At 41.3% G+C, this 17,802-nt stretch overlaps 1 protein-coding gene across 2 annotated transcripts in view; it reads right to left on the reverse strand.

Moving 5' to 3' along the window:
- Positions 1–17,802, reverse strand: part of DIAPH1 (diaphanous related formin 1) — a 103,748-nt gene that overhangs the window by 57,615 nt on the left and 28,331 nt on the right. For both annotated transcript variants that reach the window (XM_049648525.1, XM_049648526.1), the window contains 15 exons: positions 15,583–15,684; positions 15,103–15,233; positions 14,854–14,940; positions 13,969–14,032; positions 12,252–12,391; positions 10,382–10,490; positions 9,375–9,485; positions 9,083–9,201; positions 8,303–8,419; positions 7,582–7,697; positions 7,000–7,064; positions 5,706–5,885; positions 4,010–4,753; positions 3,019–3,133; positions 2,514–2,522 (listed from right to left, as the gene is read on the reverse strand). In XM_049648525.1, the coding sequence (XP_049504482.1) occupies positions 2,514–2,522; positions 3,019–3,133; positions 4,010–4,753; positions 5,706–5,885; positions 7,000–7,064; positions 7,582–7,697; positions 8,303–8,419; positions 9,083–9,201; positions 9,375–9,485; positions 10,382–10,490; positions 12,252–12,391; positions 13,969–14,032; positions 14,854–14,940; positions 15,103–15,233; positions 15,583–15,684 (2,209 nt within the window). The remainder of the gene's footprint in view (positions 1–2,513; positions 2,523–3,018; positions 3,134–4,009; positions 4,754–5,705; positions 5,886–6,999; positions 7,065–7,581; positions 7,698–8,302; positions 8,420–9,082; positions 9,202–9,374; positions 9,486–10,381; positions 10,491–12,251; positions 12,392–13,968; positions 14,033–14,853; positions 14,941–15,102; positions 15,234–15,582; positions 15,685–17,802) is intronic.

The raw sequence follows: 17,802 nt of genomic DNA on the forward strand, positions 1-17,802 counted from the left end.
TACATAGGATGGGGTCCCTATGCAGTACTTCTGCCTGCTACCTGAGACCCCCTGCAGCAATGGCATTAAATCAACTATTCTGTTCCCAAGAGACATGTTAAATAAGTCCCAATATTCAAATACCTCTTGTATCACCAGAGATTTACAGACTAACTCAAAGGGGAAAAAAGCAGGCAAACAGAGAAGAAAAAAATAAATATCAGACATTAAAGTCAGTAAAACATTAAAAATCCAAAGAAAAAATTATTTTTAAAATGGGGAGGCATTTCTTTTTTGGGGGGAAATTAATGAAAACATAGATGTACCATGGGCAACAAGCAGCAGGAATGTCCTGGTGCATCTGAGTGCTATAAGTAACTTAGAGTTGGGTAAACAGTAAGTACTTAGGATTATATTTGACAGAGAAAATAAAACCTCCCCCAGGAGTTTCTTTAAATTATTAAGATTTAGAATGTCTGGAAAACTCATGATTTTGTAGTTTTCAGAACACACCCTCAAGTGTTTCCTAATGAAAAGACAGGGACATTAAGACAGTGTGCCAATTTAATAGCTGCAAATGGTTAACTGAAACTAAAGATATTTAAAGACTAGCTAGATGGGTGCCTGTCAATCAGTTAGGTGTCTGACTCTTGATTTCGGCTCACGTCATGATGTCAAGGTCGTGAGATTGAGTCCCGTGTCCGGCTCTGTGCTGGGCATGAAGCCTGAGTAAGCTTCTCTCTCTCTCTGCCTCTCCCCTGCTTGTGCACTCAGCAATCTACTAGTGAGGATTATTACTACACAAAAATCAATAGTCCATTAAACCAAACTAAAGAAAATTTAAAAAAGAACCAAGGCTGGTAGAAAGTTAGAAACTTAAATGAAAAGAATGTCATTTCTAGGGCAGAACCTGAGAACTGAAGGATCATTAAAAAGTTTGGTTACAGTGCTGAAAATGACAAAAGATAAAGTCTGGCTTGGGTATTTTTAACACACCATCTATCAATTCACAGGGGGAATAAAATGCCAAGGAAAACCATAAACTGCAGAAAATCCCACTCTCATCAACAGTAATATGAGTGTACAGAAGTAGGATGTGACCAAGGCAGGAGGAAAGGGGTCCAGCCAGTATGCATGCACAGTGGCACTCAGAGCACAGCTACAAGAAAGCAACTTAGGCCAGAGCCAACAAAGGGTTAGATTCTGTGACCTTACAAATCAGGAAATCATTTGATTTTGAGTTTCTCTGTCAACTAGTCTTTGGTGATATACTAGAGTAGGGTAAGTTGTCATTGTCATGGTATTTTTCACTAAGAGGGTGGAAGTAATCCACTGTGCTGGGCTTTAGTTCAGAAGATGACAGCTCTTCTGGAATACAAGGCCACTTTGCCCTGAGTGACAGGGCAACATGTCAAGTCTGAGCACAGCAATCTCACACTCTCAGATACATGCACATATCTAGGGACCACCAAAGACACCTAGCAATTTTAGGCTCCTTATAAGAAAGCGCAGCTTGGTCCCCTCATATCACTTAAGGAATAAAATAAAGGGGCAGGAGGAGGGCAGAGAGAAGATGAGGAAATGCTCAAAAGTTGCACTTAGTTTCCATCACTAGGGTCATAATATACCCCTAAGTAAATAAAAAAGCTTTAAGATGGAAATACAAAATTAGTGGGCTATAATTGTCATTAAATTCAAATACTGTATTCTTCAGGGGAAATAACTACAACTGCCCCATCATAAGGCAGCACAAAACCACAAAAATTAGGAAGTGAAGAAAGAAGAGGGCAAAAAGATCAGTTCTTCTAGAACAAAGGGGAAGATACAAAGGTGAAGAAGCAAGAATTTATACCAAAAAAAAAACATGGACCAGAAGACAAGATCCCTAGATCTGGTCATTTAACCTTGGGCAAGGTACCTACTCACTCCAAACATGCTACAGAATGGAGATAATACACATCCTGCTTATCTCTTAAGGCTTCTTTGCAGATCCAAGAAGTAACACATGTTAAAGCAGTTAGAAGACTACAAAACACAACAGAAATGTAAGGTAACAGTATTAGTACTTCAGGTGTGGCAGCTTGGACTTAAAATAACTTTCTACCCTGTCAGTTAACATCACAGGTACTGAGCCTTCTGGACTATTAATAAAAAAAAAAGAAAAAAAAACTGCAGTAGAGATATCAATCCCCGATCTCTCAGTCTTCTAAAGAGAAATCGCTTTACATCTGCTTCATCTCGCTCTAATGTTCAAGATACTCAATTAAAAGGCTCTTCTGTGGGGCGCCTGGGTGGCGCAGTCGGTTAAGCGTCCGACTTCAGCCAGGTCACGATCTCGCGGTCCGAGAGTTCGAGCCCCGCGTCAGGCTCTGGGCTGATGGCTCAGAGCCTGGAGCCTGTTTCCGATTCTGTGTCTCCCTCTCTCTCTGCCCCTCCCCCGTTCATGCTCTGTCTCTCTCTGTCCCAAAAATAAATAAAAAAACGTTGAAAAAAAAAAATTAAAAAAAAAATAAAAGGCTCTTCTGTATTCTTACCTTTTGAAGCTGGAGGGAAAATGGCCAGGAAAACACCAAATATTGAAAAGAAATGGAAGGGAAAAAAAAAAAAAAAAAGAATCACACATGGTTTTGTTACTATAGACAGTCACTCAATCACCTAAGCTATTCAAAACTCCACCCAACCCTTACTGAGTGTAGGTCTAGGATGGCACCTGAAACACAGTGCCAGAATCCGTTCAAGGGTGTTACTAACAGGGGCCTAGAATGAGCTTCTTGTCACCTTAATCTCATATCCCCAACAAGTTATACTGATATAAAATACCCATATACAAAACAAACTGGGGGGAAAAATACCAAAATGCAACAGTTTTCTTTCTCAACCTCAGCATCCCCAGAAAACAAAAATATCTTAATTCCTTCCTAACAGGAAAAACCACCTCTCTTCAACCCTCACCCAGGGACAGGAAAAGAATGGAAAACCCACTTAAAGGACACTCCAAGTCCTATCCTGGCCCTGGGCATGAAAGAGGAAGGTACTCACTCTTGGTCTGGGCAGAAAAGGTAAGAGTAAGTTTGGCGAAAAGTTCATTGTTCTCAAAACGGTCCTCCTTCACTTTTGTCCAGAAGCAGTCCTGGGACAGGTCCTCAACAACAAACTGTGGATAAAGGCAGAGTGTTGAGTTATTAAGCTGAGCTCTGTACTTTCCAACCTGGAAAATGGATTAAGATGCAGAAGACGTGGGTAGTGGTTCTCAGCAAAACAGACTAATCCAAGACACAGAGGAGCTGCACTCTTCATGGTAGGATCAGGAGACAGTGCTTCCAGTTTGTTTTTTGGTGATTATTCAAGAACTAGATTCAGTTATGCTACTTATCTTCCTCCTAACCTCAAGTCCTCTAGTTTTAGAAGTATTGAGGATTTCACATCTTCCCTTGCTCTACATTATATTTTTCCCAAAAATTTAGCTATTAACTATGACAAACGGAAAAAAACAATTTAACTATGACAAATTAGTTTACGAGTTTGTTAGTTTATTTTGTATCACTAAGCTCTTTTAACTTGGTTTCTTTAAGCAGAAGGCTAATGCAGAAATCACAGGGGCCTCAAATGCACAGTGGAGGAAATACTGTGCCATGCAAACATGTCCTCTGTAACTCACTGATGGCAGAGAGAGGTATCAGGATGTATCCAAAAGCCACAACTTTCCAGATCAGCACTACTGTCAGCAGCTCGCAAACTGGTGAAATGACTATTACCAAACTGTTACCATGGCACTCATAACCTCAGAAAAAAGACCAAAAACATTAAAGATATGTTTAGGGTTTGTAGCAGAGAATAGGGCTCCAAGAACTCTCCGAAGTGATGTCTGCCATACAGAAGACGCCTAACATGTGCTGAATAAGCAGAAGCGTGAATGGAACCTGAAGGCAGATGTTAGTCGTAAGAAAGGGAAGACCACCTGGGCACAAAGTAGGAAAGTGAAGTGGTTTCTTAGTATCTACTAATGAAAAAAATGGACAGAAATTCTCACCTTGGACCAGTTTGGCCTTCGGAGCTGCACTTCTGGCTTATAAAGCTTCTTTGGGGTTAATCCAAATGGCAGAACTGGGGCTGCAGGAACTCCAAATCCAAAAGGGGGAGGTGGAGGCATACCCATTCCAGGTGGAGGTGGAGGGATTCCAGGACCTCCAGGAAATGGAGGGGGTGGAGGGATTCCAGGACCACCAGGAAGAGGGGGAGGAGGAGGGGGCATTCCTACTCCTCCAGGTAAGGGAGGAGGGGGTGGGGGGATGCCAGCACCCCCAGGCAAAGGAGGGGGTGGGGGGATACCAGTGCCCCCAGGCAAAGGAGGAGGTATAGGGATACTAGCACTCCCAGGCAAAGGAGGGGGTGGGGGGATGCCAGCACCCCCAGGCAAAGGAGGGGGTACAGGGATGCCAGCACCCCCAGGCAAAGGAGGGGGTGGGGGGATATCAACAGTACTTCCAGGCAAAGGAGGGGGTGGGGGGATACAAACACCCCCAGGCAAAGGAGGGGGAGGTGGTGGAGGAGGAATGGTACCACCTCCAGGAAGAGGAGCTGGTGGGGGTATGCTAACCACCCCCGGTAAAGGAGGGGCTGGGGGTGGAGTAACAGGGCCAGAGTCACCAGGTAAAGGAGGGGTGGGGGAGACAGAAGCACTGCTAGGAAGGGCTACAGCAGTAACGGCAGCGGCAGCGGAGAGAGAAGCCATTTCTTTCTTGGCATCTTCCAGTTCCTTAGAAAGCTTGGCAACCTAGAGGAACAACAACAATGGAAGTACTCCTCCCTTCACTCAGGGACTACTGGGGTTAGAAGGGACCTACAAAATTACTTAATCCAAAGTTCTCATTTTTACACACACCACACTGAAAGTAATCAGACAGACTCCTCAAGTCATACCTAAAGTCACAGATATTTAGGGACCCAAACTAGAATTCAGGTCTTCATGTTCTTAGTTTAGCATGCTTTGCATTAAAAAGGCAACTTCAACCTTTATGTTAAATTCTCCCTTTAATTAGAAAATACAAAGTTCAAGCAAGTCAAATATTCTAGTGATAAAACCATGTAAGTGATCAACTTATCAGATACCATATTTAAGTATTTGTAACTGCAGGGGTGCCTGGGTGGCTCGGTCACTTAATGCATCTGACTTCAGCTCAGGTCATGATCTCACAGTTCCCGAGTTCGAGCCCTGCGTCGGGCTCTGTGCTGACAGCTCAGAGCCTGGAGCCTGCTTTGGATTCTGTGTCTCCCTCTCCCTCTGCCTCTTCCCCGCCAGCACAGGTGCACACTCTCTCTCTCTCAAAAATAAACATTAAAAAAATACTTATAACTGCAAAGAGAGTATGGGGATAAATCTGTCCAGAAATAGCTAAAATAAGAGAAAATTAGCAAATATGTGAAGAGGTAATTTGGATTTTACTCCTGAATGTCTCAGAAGACCATTAGTTTTAATTCTGGGTAGTACTGTGACTCCTTTTATTCTCTACGTTGTCTGTATTTTCCAAATTTTCTATCTTATGTATTACCTCAAAATAAAACAAAAAACAGTAAATGATTTTTAAAACATGCACCATCTAACTAGATTACCTATTAGTAGCTGAACCCTCCCGAGGAATAAGGTGTCTGACTCCTGCTGCAGACAGGCCTATCATGAGGCTGCTGATGGCTTAGAGGTCACTCTGCCTCCCCCGCTCAGGCATTACCTCCCCTGTGAGTTGAGACACCTCTGCTTCCAAGTCCTGTTTCTTTGTGGCTATCTGCTGCTTTTCAGAATCCAAGGCATCCTTTTCTCCCTGAAGATCCTGGAGCTTCTGCTCAAAGTCACTTTCCATCTTTTTCATTTCTACCTGTAGCTCATGTCGTGCTGTTAACTCTGAGTCCAGCTAAAGGAGAAAGGAATTAGGCTCTTTGTAAGCTCTCCATTCCAGCAAGAAGCACAGCGTTATTCCCCAAAATTCACTATTTTGTCCCAATGCTTTTAGAGAGCTCACTTTCCCAGGGAATGCCTGGGAAAAAAGACCACCATGATTTTGACCTTAAAATCAAGGTTAAAGAAGGGGGAAACCAGGGATCATTTCCACAGTCTATCTAATTTGGGGAATTACAAAAACAAACAAAAACCACCTAAGACAAATACTGTATGATTTCACTTACGTGTGGAATAAAAAAAAACAAAAAAAACAAAAAAAACAAACAGATCAACAAACAAAAAAAGCAGAAACAAAGCCATAAATACAGAGAACAAACAGGTGTTTGCCAGATGCAAAGGGGGTGGGGAGTAGGCAAAATGGATGACGGCAATTGGGAGGTACAGGCTTCCAGTTATGGAATGAATAAGCCACAGGGACGAAAGGCACAGAAGAGAGGATATGGTCAATAGCATTGTAATAGTGTTGCATAATGACAGATGGTAGCTACACTTTGTGGTGAGCACAGCATAATGTATAGAGTTGCTGAATCACTATGTTGCACCCCTAAAATTAACCTAACATTGTGTGTCAACTATACTTCAGTTAAAAACCAAGCAATCAAATAAACCTAAGATTTTAAAGAAATTTAACACTGTTAAGACATTTCACCAGAGCAGCTATGGTGGACAATCCCAGCAGCCTCTAGGAGCAAACCCCCAACAACCGCAATAGGAGTCCGTAACAACTAAAGAGGAAAAAAAGAATTCACACACATATTCCTGTTGTTCTAGGAATAAGAGGCCTGAGATGCCAGCAAAACTGCAAGAGCTGTCACTGTTATTCATGACAGCCATCTGTCTCTTCCTGTCCTACCCAGGGCAAGAACTGTGTACCACCAATTCCTCTGGATCACATCCATGTTAGTTTCTCCAGTGACTAATCTATACCAGAAAGGTTTCTCCCAGGAACCGCTACTGTGTGCTGAATGTTTGCTAAGTATCACAGGTGACAGTTTCACATGTCCGAAAAAACATAATCCTTAAAAAGGGAAAAAAAGACGCCAATTTTTTTGATCTCTCATACATGCCTTTTTTTCCAACTCTGTAGCTTTGGCTTCAGATTTCTCCACCTTTGTTTTATCAATCATTTGATCTGAAAAGAAATAGAAGAATCAGTAAAGTTCCCAATTCTCTTGTCTTTCCCTCTCACTACCTAAATCCTTCAATATAATGGCAGTCTTCTGTCCATTTTCTCACTTTTGTTATACTTCTTACTGTTCTGCACTAAACAAAGAAATGAAACTTTCTATTGAGCTCAACACAGAATTTCTGGGTGCCTGTGATGTGGTAAGGCCGCCACGCTGGGCAGCATGGAGAGTGCCTACAAGTGGTACTTATGAACTTCTGAGACCAGGAGTCAGATGACAGCTGAACTCCCTTCAAAAGGTGGGGCGATGTGTGAGTAGCGGTACATTCTTAGTTTCACATAGAAATAAACTAAAGGTCTGTATATTCCTAACACAGATGTTGATGATCACCTAAGGACAAGGACACAAATGGAAATACCTGGAGACTAGGAATTTATCTTCCATGAAACTTTCATTGGAGAAAGACACAAAATGAAAGGTAGAAACAATGTTTCAAGGAGGCAGATAGAAGAATATGCTTACCAATCAACCCCTCAATATCAATCTGGAGGTGCCGGCACTTGAAGTCAGGATCAGCCCCATTCTTGTGCAGAACTATCTGAGAAATACATTCTTCAATCAGCTTATAGTACTGCGGTCTATGGAAGAAACAGAACAAGGTTATCAAAGGAAAACCAAAATACAATTCTCAGAAGCAATCAGGATCAGGAAAAGTTAACTGCTTTGATAAATGAGGGACCTGAGGATAACTATTCCAGAGAAGACCTTTTCGTAAAACTAACAGAAGTATGTTGCCAGGCTAGGCAACTCTCTCTTCTACAGCAGCTACTCCATCTACTTCAGATAATCAAAACTTGTTGCCATCTGCTTCCTAATGCCAATAATTTCCCATCTCAAAATTCAGGCTTGATCCTTTCCGTGATAGACAGCACTACTGCTTACTCTCTACTTCTAGGCAACCTGAAAGAACCTTAAGTGGGCTCCTCCCTTTGCTACCATCTTTATACCCCCCACCTCCCATTTCCAAAATGGGAAGGACACTTTACGGTATACACTCTGACCTCTTCCATACAGCCACCCTTCAGTCCGATTAAAAGGACAACTGACAACTCTTTATATATCTGACTGAAAATTAAATGTAACCTTTGTCTTTTCTTTTTCCTTTTACAGTCTTTGAATTTAAGGATTTTTCTCTCTCTACTTCGGCTCAAATTTAATACTTCTCACAGGTATACCATCTTACCTAGCCTCATAGTCATTTCGGACCAAGAGTAGGTGCTGCAGGATGGACAGGAAGTGTGGCTCTGCCTTTGAATCCTTTACTGTGTTTAGGAGAATCTGGAAAACTTCACTGAAGTCAGTGGAAAAGGGGAAGAGGCTAAGGAAAGCATATATTTAGAAACTGTTTGACAGGTCGATTGCCCAACTCTGGGGAAAAGTCCCAAGATGCCACTTCTTTTCTAACAGCCATTTCCCCTGTAAACATTACCCAAAACTTTAAGCTCCATAAACTTCTGAAGGCCAAGGGACCAGTGAGTTGGGTGGTACTATACACAGAGACAGAGGATTCCCAGTACTTGGCTTGAAGATCAAACAGTAGACAGAAATGAAACGATCACTACCCACAAGTCACGTGTGTCAAATAGTGATACATAGCCAGACTACTCCCTCTGTCAGTCTCAGGGACACCCACAAGAAAGCAAATGACAAGCCTACTCCCCGACTTGTGAATGTTCACCAAAAACCAGCTCTACACCTTCATAAACCAAGCTCTTATGTTCTAGGAAGTCTATACACGCTTTGATGGCTACTTCCATGCTGAGCAACCCTCAGATCACCTTTCCTAATTTCTTTGGCCCATGCTGAGGTAAATAAAGCCCACAGCAATCAAAAGACACCTGCCTCACCTACTGAGAAGACACACAGGCTGATACCCTGTTCAGAGTCATTACCCCACACCATTTCATGCAGGGATCTATAATGAATGTCTCATATGTCTTGAACCCAGTCCATAAAAGGATATTCCATCTCCATTCGAATGTCATCTAGCCGTCCCTTCAGGTCATAGGAATCCTCTTCCCCTTGCTCATCAAACACATTTAGTTGCACTCTCATATCATCATTTTCAATCTCTCGAAGATCCTGTCAATGATCAAAGTACAAGTCAGGGAACCCAGAAGCATCCTATGCCAGCCAGAAACCGAAGCCTTTCAACCTGGTTCTTAAATTGAGAGCGAAAGTGACCCCAGAGATGACTGAGCTATCAAAGCAGGCAGCAGGCAGCCTGGCCTCTCTAATGAAGAGCTGCATCTCACCTGCAACACCTGATGCAGCCCCAAGCGCATCAGTTCACTTCGGATGTGAACTCGGAAGTCAAGTTCTTCAGCTGGTGTGATGAGAGCATTGATCAGCTGTAGACATCCCACCTAAAATAAGCAAATTCAGCACTTATGTCATTGTAATCTGCTAGAGATCAAGATTCCGTTCTCTTTACATGAGTGCCGAGGACCCCAGATGTCACGCAGAAGATGCAGTACAAAACCACAAGAACAACTTTCTGCTGGCGCCATTTAGATCTGATTTGGGCCCAGGTCTGGGTCGCTCAGAAGTCTAAATGATTCCAAGGATTTGATGGTATACTCTGTACTAGGCCTTGGCTTTCCTAGCATTTAAAGAGATAGCATGCCCTTTCACCAGCTCATAGTAAGGACAGCTGCTTTCTCTCTGCCTTCTTAGAGAGCAAATCCTGAATGATAAAATAAATATATACAGACTCACCTCATTTCACTGAACTTCACTTTACTGCACTGCTCTATATATAGTGCATTTTTAACAAACTGAAGGTCTGTGGCAATTCTGTGTTAAGCAGGTATATCAGTGCTAATTTTCCAACAGCATTTGCTCACTTCTTGTCTCTGTGTCATGTTTTGGTAACTCTCAGACTATTTCAAAGTTTTTCATTATTATTTTATTTGTTATGGTGATCTGTGATCAGGGATTATGACTCTCTGAAAGCTCATATAATAGTGAGCATTTTTTAGCAATACTGTTCTTGTAGACATAATGCTACTGCACACTTAATACACTACAGTACAGAGCAAACATAGCTTGTATATGCATGCATTAGGAAACCAAACAATTCATTTACCTTACTTTATTGACCTATTTGTTTTATTGTAGTGTTCTGGAACCAAACCTGCAGTTCCCCTGAGGGATGCCTATACCTGGGAACCATTCCATGTGTTCTATTAAAACATCAAATGAACTTAAGTCCTTCCATTTTGAATTCTATTATTGGGCACAGTTCAGAGGATATACTTGCCTTGAGCGCAATGGAGGTCCCACTTTTTAATCCATCCAACAATGGCTGGAAGCGTTCTACCTCATCCATCTCAGCTCTTTCTGTCATTGCCTCCAAAACCCTTTCATTCCTGCCCAAGAAAAAGGAAAGGGAGAGAAATGTCCAGGTGCCCTGACACACACAAGCACAATAGGTAGATTATACAGTGACACAAATCAGTTAGGAAAAGAACATTACCAACACCCAGGTTTTCAATATAATTCTCCTCATCACCTAGGTCAGGAGCCAGAATCTGCTGAAAGCTAAGAACCATCTCCTTAGAAAAATGTATTCTCTAAAACCCATTCCTAGACTCCTATCTATGGATACCAAATTAAGACACCTGTTCTATGGAGTATCAACTGGTACCACTTTTGGAGGGGTATTTAATAGTACTGGTTTTTAATGAATTTAACATTTGGCTTACTTCTAGAAACTTATCGAACATAAATGCATAAATGTGAAAGAATATATGTACAAGGATGTTCATTATGGCATCATTTGTAATAGTAAAACTTAACACCTAGAGCAGAGGCCAGAATGTGCTAAGAAAAAAAAAATGTCACCTAAAAAGTCTAGCAATGGGGTAACTGTTAAATAAATTGTGGGATATACATCCTATAGAATTCTAAATAGCCACTTAAGATAATAAGGTAGATCTATAAATACCCACAGAGAAAAAATGTCCAAGATCAACTATTAAAAAAAAAAAAAAAAAAGGTAAAAAGAAATGAATGGTATGATTTTGTTTGTATTAAACCAAACTGTTCCACAAAAATAAAAATCTATCCTAGGCATGTGATTTGTTTTACAGAAAAGTTACATCTTTCCTTCGTTCTAAGATAGCATCTTTTGGAGCAGCAGAAGGTATCTCATAATTAAGCAAAGACAATATATTTGTCTATGCTAGAAAAAAAATCAATGAGATTGCACCAAGCCATTAACACTGGCTACCCCTGCAGAATAGATTTACTAGAGGGATAAGGCTGTTAAATTTTACTTTATATGTTTCCATATCGTTTGAGTTTAAAAAATAATGTGTTACTTTTGAATTAAAAAAACAAAAAAGTAAAAGCAAGCTTTGTCCTATAAATGTCCTACAGACATTAATGGAGACCTAGGAGATGCTTTGCTATCCCACTGATAACCAGAAGTACACTGATGATAGTGCCACACACCTAACAGTCTTTTTTTTTTTTTTTTTTAATCTTTATTTATTTTTGAGAGAGAGAGACAGAGTGTGAGCGGGGGAGGAACAGAGAAAGAGCGAGACACAGAATCCGAAGCAGGTTCCAGGCTCTGAGCTGTCAGCACAGAGCCCGACGTGGGTCTTGGAACTGATGAGCCATCAGATCATGACCTGAGCCCAAGTGGGATGCTTAACCGACTGAGCCACCCAGGTGCCCCTGCAGTTACAGTCTTTCTTAAACATTAAGATTCATGGTGTTGGGTTGGCTGGGTGGCTCAGTTGGTTAAGCATCCAACTCTTGACTTTGGGTCAGGTCATGATCTCATGGCTCTTGAGTTCGAGACCTACATCAGGCTCTGCACTGACACTGTGGAACCTGCTTGGGATTCTCTGCACTGACACTGTGGAACCTGCTTGGGATATTCTCTCTCTCTCTCTCTCTCTCTCTCTCTCTCTCTCTCTCTCCCCCCTCCCCCACTCAATACTGTCTCTCTCTCTCTTTCAAAATAAATAAACTTATAAAAAAAGATTCACAGTGTTCACATCTTCGAAGAGATATGGTCTTACCTAGTATTTAAGACAAAGTAGACACCCACTCAATTTTCCTCTAGATTAGGGAAGATGGTAAAAAAAGAGAATGTAGGAGAAAACGCAGTCACATACATGTCCTCTGGCTGTGGTAGGATACAAAGAGCAGAAAGCAGCTTAGCTGCATCAATCATCATGTTGGGAACAGCAGGATCCATGGCTCTGACCAGCAGCAGGATTCCTTCTTCTGTTTCCAGCATGGTCTTGATTCCAAACTAGTAGGACAAGAACAGAGAAGGGAGGCTTAATGATGACAGGAAGTAACCAAGGACAAAGTCAGGGTTGTTATGGATTGAAAGGTGTTCCACCTAAATTCATATGTTGAAGTCCTAATCCCCAGTACCTCAGAATGTGACCTTACTTGGAAATAGGGTCATTGGCAGATGTAATTAGTTAAGTTACAACAAGGTCACACTAGAATAACGTGGACCCTTAATCCAGTGTGACTACTGAGACGTGGGGACACACACATGCACATGGGAAGAACATCTTGTGAACATGAAGGCAGACATCGAGTGATGCATCTGAAAGCCACAGAATGCCAAAGATCACCAGCAAGCCACCAGAAGCCAAGCGAGAGGCATGGAACACACTCTCCCTCACAGCCCTCGCAGAAGGACCCAATCCTGCCAACACCTTGATCTTGGATTTAGAGCCTCCAAGAACTGTGAGACAATAAATTTCTTGTTAAATACAGTTTAGTCCAGTTTATAATACTCTGTAGAACAGCCCTAGCAAACTAACACAGGGGTAGAACTTTTCCGAGCTAAAGAGATAAGCATAGCAAAATAATTTTATACTAAATCAAACACAATTCTAGGTCTTCAAGAACAAAAGTCTTTAATTCTTGTATTTTTTTTAATGCCCCCTCCCATCCAATGGAGTAAATTAATTATAAAAAAATTAAACAATGAGGGGGCGCCTGGGTGGCTCAGTTGGTTAAGCATCCAACCTCGGCTCAGGTCATGATCTCATGGTTCATGGGTTCGAGCCCTGTGTTGGACTCTGTGCTGACAGCTCAGAGCCTGGAGTTTCCTCCAGATTCTGGGTCTCCCTCTCTCTCTCTACCCCTCCCCTGGCTCATGCTTTGTCTCTATCAAAAATAAACATAAAAAATTTTATTAAAAATTTAAAAAATTTTAAATATTTTAAAAATTAAATGATGAGCAAGATATATCTGCACTCAAAAGCAAACAACTGTGAGATCCCTGAGTTTAAATACTAAACAGACAGGGGTACCCAGATGACTCAGTCGATTAAGCATCCAGCTCTTGGTTTCAGCTCAGCTCATGCATGGTCTCACATTTTGTGAGCTCGAGCCCTGCATCAGGCTCTGCACCGACACTGTGGAGCCTGCTTAGGATTCTCTCTCTTCCTCTCTCTCTGCCCTTCCCCCGCTCTGTCTCTCAAAATAAACAAACTTCTAAAAAAAAATTAAATACTAAACAAAGAAAAAAAAGAAAGATTCTACGGTAGAAACAGTCTGGAAAACAAATAACCAGAGAATAAAATAAACCTTCCAAAAACAAACACAGGTCAGGAAATTCAATTAGCAAAACAAAGTATAAAAAGAGGAAGGAAAGCAAACCTACCTTCTGAAACAGACATCAGAACTGGAGGAAAAAAGGTCCATAGAAACATACTTAGGTGACAATCAAAAAGTTGTAACACTAAAAGGGAACACTACAAGTCTTGAACCTCCTATTCCTAAGTCCTTTTTTGGAGTTTGCCAACAGAAAAGAAAGAACAGGGATCATGATGGGGGTTGGAATGAGAATAGGAAAAATCTCACCTTGTTGTTCATAAAAGCTTTCAGGCAACGAATGATCTCATGCTTGTTACGGCTATCGTAGCCTCTGTGTGTAGGAGACATAATCAGTGAATTCCCTTTATTCTATACTCCTCTGCCACTTGACTTTTCAATCTTGCAAACAAGGGTCTTCAAAACATCCCCAATTAGTAGCCGAGTAAATTCTAGTACATACCACTTTGCCCTGAAACACTGGCAAAAACAGGTAGCTGAAGAGGCATTGCCACCATAAGACCTTTGGTTAATCCTGCAATCCAAGAACTTTATACTACATTAAAATCTCCTCTTTAACCCCCTCTAGGCTTCTAAGTGCTTAACTCCATCAAGATAACATCCCATCTATTACTGCTTGCCTCACTACTTCAAAGGTTTCAAGCTTGTACATTCAGGAGGTATAGGCCTGGTGTTTTGTCTTGGAAAGATCCCAGGAAATAGAAAAGTCATGGTGGGTCAGACTGGCTTCAAGGTAGCCTAAGACAGTCCAAGGTATCCCCCAAACTATCCCAACCTTGAAGACTATCATAAAGCCAGTCTCAAATGCATCAAGTGTATTCTAAGACTTTCAGGTCCCAGCCAGACCAGGTCCCAGGACAGCTATGGATGAACTCCAACCCCACTTCCAGATAGGGTAAGTTATGCTACGAGACCCACAATCTTATGTGTTATCCACCATGTTCCTCTTCCGTTTCCTGCATCTGTAATCATCCCTCAGCCTCTAGTTTGCCCTAGGTAAACCTTGTTCTCAACTAACAGCATATTCTCCTGGTCCACAACTTCTCATTTTATTGCCATTTTCTCCTTTAGAGCATACAGACAAGTTCCCCACTACCCTCCACTGGGAAGATGTCAAAACTTGGAAGTCCTCACCCAGCAGTCTCCTCTTTCTCATCATGGAGTCGTTTAAGGATGTCCAATAAAGAGGTCAGACCCTCAGCACCAAATGTTTGCACCCAGCTGTAAGGAATAGACAGAGACAATGCAATATCAATTATCGATAACTACCCAAATTCTACCTGGAAACTCTTTACTCCCAATCCAGAATTCTCAGACATCCTGACTCCACCAGTAAACCCTAACTTTGGGCTCTTATTCTTGTTACCACTTCATAATCCTCACCTGACAGGGTTGTTGTTGAGGGAGACACGAAGGGACTCTAGGCAGCTGAGCAGATGCATATCCCGCAAGCCTGACCTCAATTCTTGAATGTACATCATAGCAGACCTAGAACTCTCCTTCTGGCTCATGCCCTAGATGGAGCATATGGAGAGATTAATCAACACTGGACCCAATCAGCAAATGGACTAGAATCAGTCATTACATTACGAATATCAAGGCAGACACACATCATAATTACTACCAAACTCTGTGGGACTCATAATTTCCCATCCCATTCCCCACAGACTTCGTGAAGATTGAATCAGGCAAAAAGTATGTTAAGAATGGTAACTCAAATGAGAGTAAAACATGAATAGACTTATACGACAGAATAAAAGAAGACTGATGTAGACACACAATGTTCTAAGGAACTGGTAAAACAAACAGGTCCAAGATGAGGGCAGGGTCTCCCACGTCATGGGTATCTGCCCTAGGACTCACAGCCTTAGAGGTGTGCAAGTATTGGGACACCATCTCTCTCTTGATGATAATATCCTTCTCCCTCAAAGGTTGCTGTTTCTCCTCGTTAAGGTTCATATCCAGCTAGTAGAGGAAGGGGGAAAAAAGGAAAAAACAAAACTGCATCAAGTTCCTTACAATTTTTCAGTGTTTAATATTTAGTATATTTAGTGAGAAGTTAAATTAAATAGTTACTGAATAAATAAGTTTTCCTGATCCCTTGAGGTTTAAGCTATCACCAGACAATGAAAATTCCTCAGGGATAAATGTTAATGGTTAACATTTTAGCAGATTCCTACAAACACTTTTATACTCTTAACGTTTTTCCTAACAAAAATGGGTTTTTAAAATAGATGAAAAAATTTGTTTTATTATTGAAAGAAAAGCACACATACTGGTTTTGTACTTGGAATGGATCTTAAAAATTTCCTCTGGATGACTGGCATCATCCAAACACCCACAAGATGTGCACCACTCTCAGGCATAAACACCCAATACCCCTGGTTAATTCAGTCCCTGTACAAACTTCTTTCCCATGAAGAAAGAACTAGAAAAGTCTGATAAAGCCCCTCAACAGATATAACTTGGGTGTATTATTGAAGAAAAGGCACTGCTTGAGCCTTTGTATAGCCATGTGTCTGAGCTCAGTACCTTGATGAGCACAGTTTAACCCAACAAGTCTGAAATAGTATCTGAAATGGGGAAAGGGTAGGGGTAAAATGGATACTTTCCATTTCTTCTCTTCTACTCTCCATTTCTCTCTCTTCTCTCTCGCTGTGTGTGTGTGTGTGTGAGAGACAGAAAGAGAGAAAGAGAGAAAGAGAGAAAGAGAGAGAGAATGAAACACTGCCTCAAAATAGTAATACTAATGTGATGTTTTTCTGACCCAATTCCTGGTGCTTTTTTTCTCCTTTTACAGATAAACTGAACACAGAAATTGCAACGTACGTGGCCTTCAGGTTGAATCAGACCCCAAAACACAGTATATTTTGCTTGGCTAGCTCAACATTTTAAATTTGGAAGACTTCATATAAAAATACAGATTTCTAGCATCACAAGATGCAGTCATCAAATTTCAGATTGTGGGTAACTCTAGAAGTCAAATGATTTCTTCCACAAATTTTTTGTAGTAATAGCAAGGATAAAACAGAGGGACGAAACCTGTAATAAAATAAAACTTAAAACAACATTCATACAATGGACCTAACTCGGAACTGTGATTTGAGCAAACAAATGGTTTTCAAAAAAATGATCTAATGGTGAAATTTGAAAGCTGGTTATGATAGTTGATGCTATGAAAGAACTACGGTCTCCAAAAATTGAAGATTTCTGGCTTCCTTAGAAAATACAAGTATCTGGCACTACTGGCATTTCCAACTGGAGTGCTACAGAGCCCACTGCCACTGAATCACGGCTGGCCTTCCTAACAGGCCGAAAGTCCTTCTGCATCCGACTACAGTCCTCACTCCTTTTCATCATCTGCTATCTGGTCTAACTTATTCCTGCCAACTCCCTGGCCCCCAAAGACATGTAAATTGGCAGTCCAAACCCAAGAGATTGTGTTAGGCTCATACAGCACTTGGATTAAGAGACAAACTAAAAGCTTTTACTGAAAAAAGAATAATAGTGCTGGCTGAGTGTTTACTATATACCAGGCCCTGTGTTAAGAATTTTAAGACCATGCTCTCAATTAAATGAGGTCTGCCGCTAGTCTCTATTTGAATCTGAAATCCTATATCCAGGCAATATACAGGTCTTATGAAACCTTATAAACAAGTACTCAAAACTTTTCAAGACTGAGCGCTAGTGGACATTCACTGAGTGTCCTCTTCAGTGTTCCTCACTGAGGACAGGAAATTAAGTCACATCCTTGTGTACTTCATTACTCAACTGGCTTCAACCATAATCTTTAAAGGTCTTCTAGTAATTGTAGCATCAGATTTCTCTTTCCAGATTCACCACTAAATAGAAGACGTTCAGCAAATTATGCCTTTCCATTACTCAGTCTCTTCTATAAGATTCTTTGTGAAACTTTACCCACCCTGGCTAACCCAAAGGTAGTCTCCACACTACCCCATGAGTTGGTGCACTCACCTTATGTCTTTGTGGCTAACACAATGCTGGGCAGGACATTAAGGAGGTGGTCACTAATCAGATATTTCCAAGCCTAACTCATCAATTCCAATCTTATGGATGGGTGCT

The sequence above is a fragment of the Panthera uncia genome (assembly GCF_023721935.1).
Source record: "Panthera uncia isolate 11264 chromosome A1 unlocalized genomic scaffold, Puncia_PCG_1.0 HiC_scaffold_17, whole genome shotgun sequence".
NCBI lineage: Eukaryota > Metazoa > Chordata > Mammalia > Carnivora > Felidae > Panthera > Panthera uncia.